The following is a 2,535-nucleotide window of genomic DNA, read 5'->3' on the forward strand; positions in this document are numbered from 1 at the left end:
TTGATTGAAGGCACCAAAGAAATAAGGAAGTGACTTTGACCAAAAACAAGAGCATTTATGTACACTTGGAATGAGGGAATTATAGGTGTCAAGGTTTGGCTTTGGAGATCAGGCAGACCAGAGTGAAAATTATAATTCAAGAAAGATAAGTAATATTATTTTGAATACAGACATTGATTGTCACACACTGCCCCATTCCTGTTGTTTTACTCATAACTTTAGTATTCTTATTAAAATTATTTTCTTCATTAAGAAAACATCAATCTTTTGGCCATGTGCTTAAAAGCATCTTTTACTTGTTTGTTTCTCAGTGTATAAATGAAAGGATTTAACATAGGGGCAACCGAAGTACTGAGTAGAGCTATCCCTTTATTTAAAGGCACCCTTTCCTTTGCAGAAGGTTTCACATACATGAAGATGCAGCTGCCATAAGAAATGGAGACAACCACCATGTGAGAGGAACAAGTAGAAAAGGCCTTCTTTCTCTGTTGAGCAGAAGGTATTTTCAAAATAGTCCTGATGATGTTTGTGTAGGAGAGAACCACTAACACCAGAGTAACCAGAAGTGTCAAAATTGCAGAGAGAAGTGTCATTAATTCTATCACATATGTGTCTGTGCAAGAGAGCTGTAATAGAGGAAAAGCATCACAGAAGAAATGATCTACAGTGTTGGCTGCACAGAAATCAAGCTGGAGACCCATAACAAGAGGTGGAAAAATTATTAGGAAGCCAGCCAACCATGAAGCAAAGATCAGCAGGTTGCAGACCCTGCTGCTCATGATGGTCATGTAATGCAGGGGTTTGCAGATGGCCACATAGCGGTCATAGGACATAGCAGCCAGGAGGAAAAATTCTGTCGCCCCTAAAAGAATAGTAAAAAACAGCTGTGCTGCACAACTATTGTAAGAAATGGTCTTATTCCCTGTAGCCGTGCTAACAAGAAAATTGGGAATGCAGACAGTAGTAAAGGATATTTCTAAAAATGAGAAATTTCGGAGAAAAAAGTACATGGGTGTCTTGAGATGTGAATCCAGTAAAGTGACGGTGATGATCGCTAAGTTTCCAGTGACACTCAACATATAGGTGAAAAGAAGAAGAAGAAAAATGACCACCTGTAATTTTGGATCATCCGTCAGTCCAAGAAGAATAAATGTTGTCACAGTGGTATGATTTCTCATAGCTGACTGCTGTTTAAAAATAGAAATTAAAACAAAAATTTAAAACTAAAGCAAAAAGAGCTACATAAGTTTCCTATTTTATTTTTTTATATTCTTCACACACATTGCTACCCATATGCAACCCCCACTAATCTGCTACCTAACAGTAAACCAGGAGTAGAAGCCTAAAAAAAATAATATGATAACATAATTTTTACTCAAAATTTAACTAACCAAATACAACACTATGAGTACAGTTTCCCCTCTATTTTCATAAATCCATGCATTCCAAAGGATAAAATATTACATTGATAAAGTCATACATTTTATTTGCTGGGAGTTATTGGTTTTAAAAAATTAATGCAAAATAATAACAAAATGAATCATTATATTTTAACTTTTATCTTTAATGTCTTCATTTATTATTTCTGCTCTATTTACTTTATATCAAATTATTTTATACTGTTGGTGACTCATTTCACTTTGCTAAATGCATATCTTTGTTTATTATTCTTTCTGATTTTGTTCTTCTGTAAATCAGAGGTCAGGTGAGGATTCTCTGTCTCTTGAAATTTAAATAAATTTGACTTAAGCTTCCTATGCTACATACAATGGGAAATCAATACTTTAAATAAACTTCTGAATATTCTTCAAGAATTACAGTGTCATGCACACTTTTTTTAACAAAATTATTTTACTTCTTAATTCCAGTAAAATATTTTCCAGGTGATGATAAAATTGTTTTCAACCAATGCATTCAGTCCCAGTAGCTGACGTAGAAATTTAAAATGATCTCCTTAGAACATTAAATTTGGCTTTTACATGAGATATTGAAGTCACATTGAATCAAATATGACTGCTCAATGAATGTGAAGGCAATTTTCCCAAGTTGAAGACAAACTCATCTCTTCAGTGTCATATTCCACAATGCTCACAATGACCTTGTATATTAGAGGAATATATAATTGTAATTATCAGGAAGAAGTGACAAACTCGTTATTTAAAATACATTTCTGGTCTTTGTTGGCTACTATACAGGATATACACCCAAAGCATGATTACCACAAAATGAAAGGCTTAAAATTTCTTATTGGATTACACAATTAATACTTTGAGAATTACTTTCAAATCAAATAATCAATTTTACGTTTCTTGTGTGAAAAAAAAATAGCTCCAAGCCATACATTTCAATGGTTTACAAAGGAATCAGTTTCTTCTTCCACATTAAAGCAATAAATTTAACATTATTAAAATTAAAACAGAAAATTTCACAAACCTTATTGTCTTTAGTAGCAATTCCATTTCCGTCTACTTTTAATATGAGTCCCAGAACAGAGGCAAGCTCTGAATGCTGCATTTCCATCAGTTTTTTTATGGA

The 2,535-nt window shown here is 33.2% G+C and overlaps 1 protein-coding gene across 1 annotated transcript; it reads right to left on the reverse strand.

Annotated features, from left to right (window-relative positions):
* Positions 1–248: 248 nt before the first annotated feature.
* On the reverse strand, positions 249–1,178 carry LOC103204300 (olfactory receptor 6C74). Its single transcript, XM_007949453.1, has one exon. The coding sequence runs from the start codon at positions 1,176–1,178 to the stop codon at positions 249–251; it is 930 nt and encodes a 309-aa protein (XP_007947644.1).
* Positions 1,179–2,535: the final 1,357 nt, after the last annotated feature.

Source organism: Orycteropus afer, unplaced genomic scaffold, assembly GCF_000298275.1.
Source record: "Orycteropus afer afer isolate SDZICR_OR568_19922 unplaced genomic scaffold, OryAfe1.0 scaffold00247, whole genome shotgun sequence".
Taxonomy (NCBI): Eukaryota; Metazoa; Chordata; class Mammalia; order Tubulidentata; family Orycteropodidae; genus Orycteropus; species Orycteropus afer.

Excerpts from the sequence above, each read along its gene's own strand:
- LOC103204300 (XM_007949453.1), bottom strand. The coding sequence starts at position 1,178 with ATGAGAAATCATACCACTGTGACAACATTTATTCTTCTTGGACTGACG.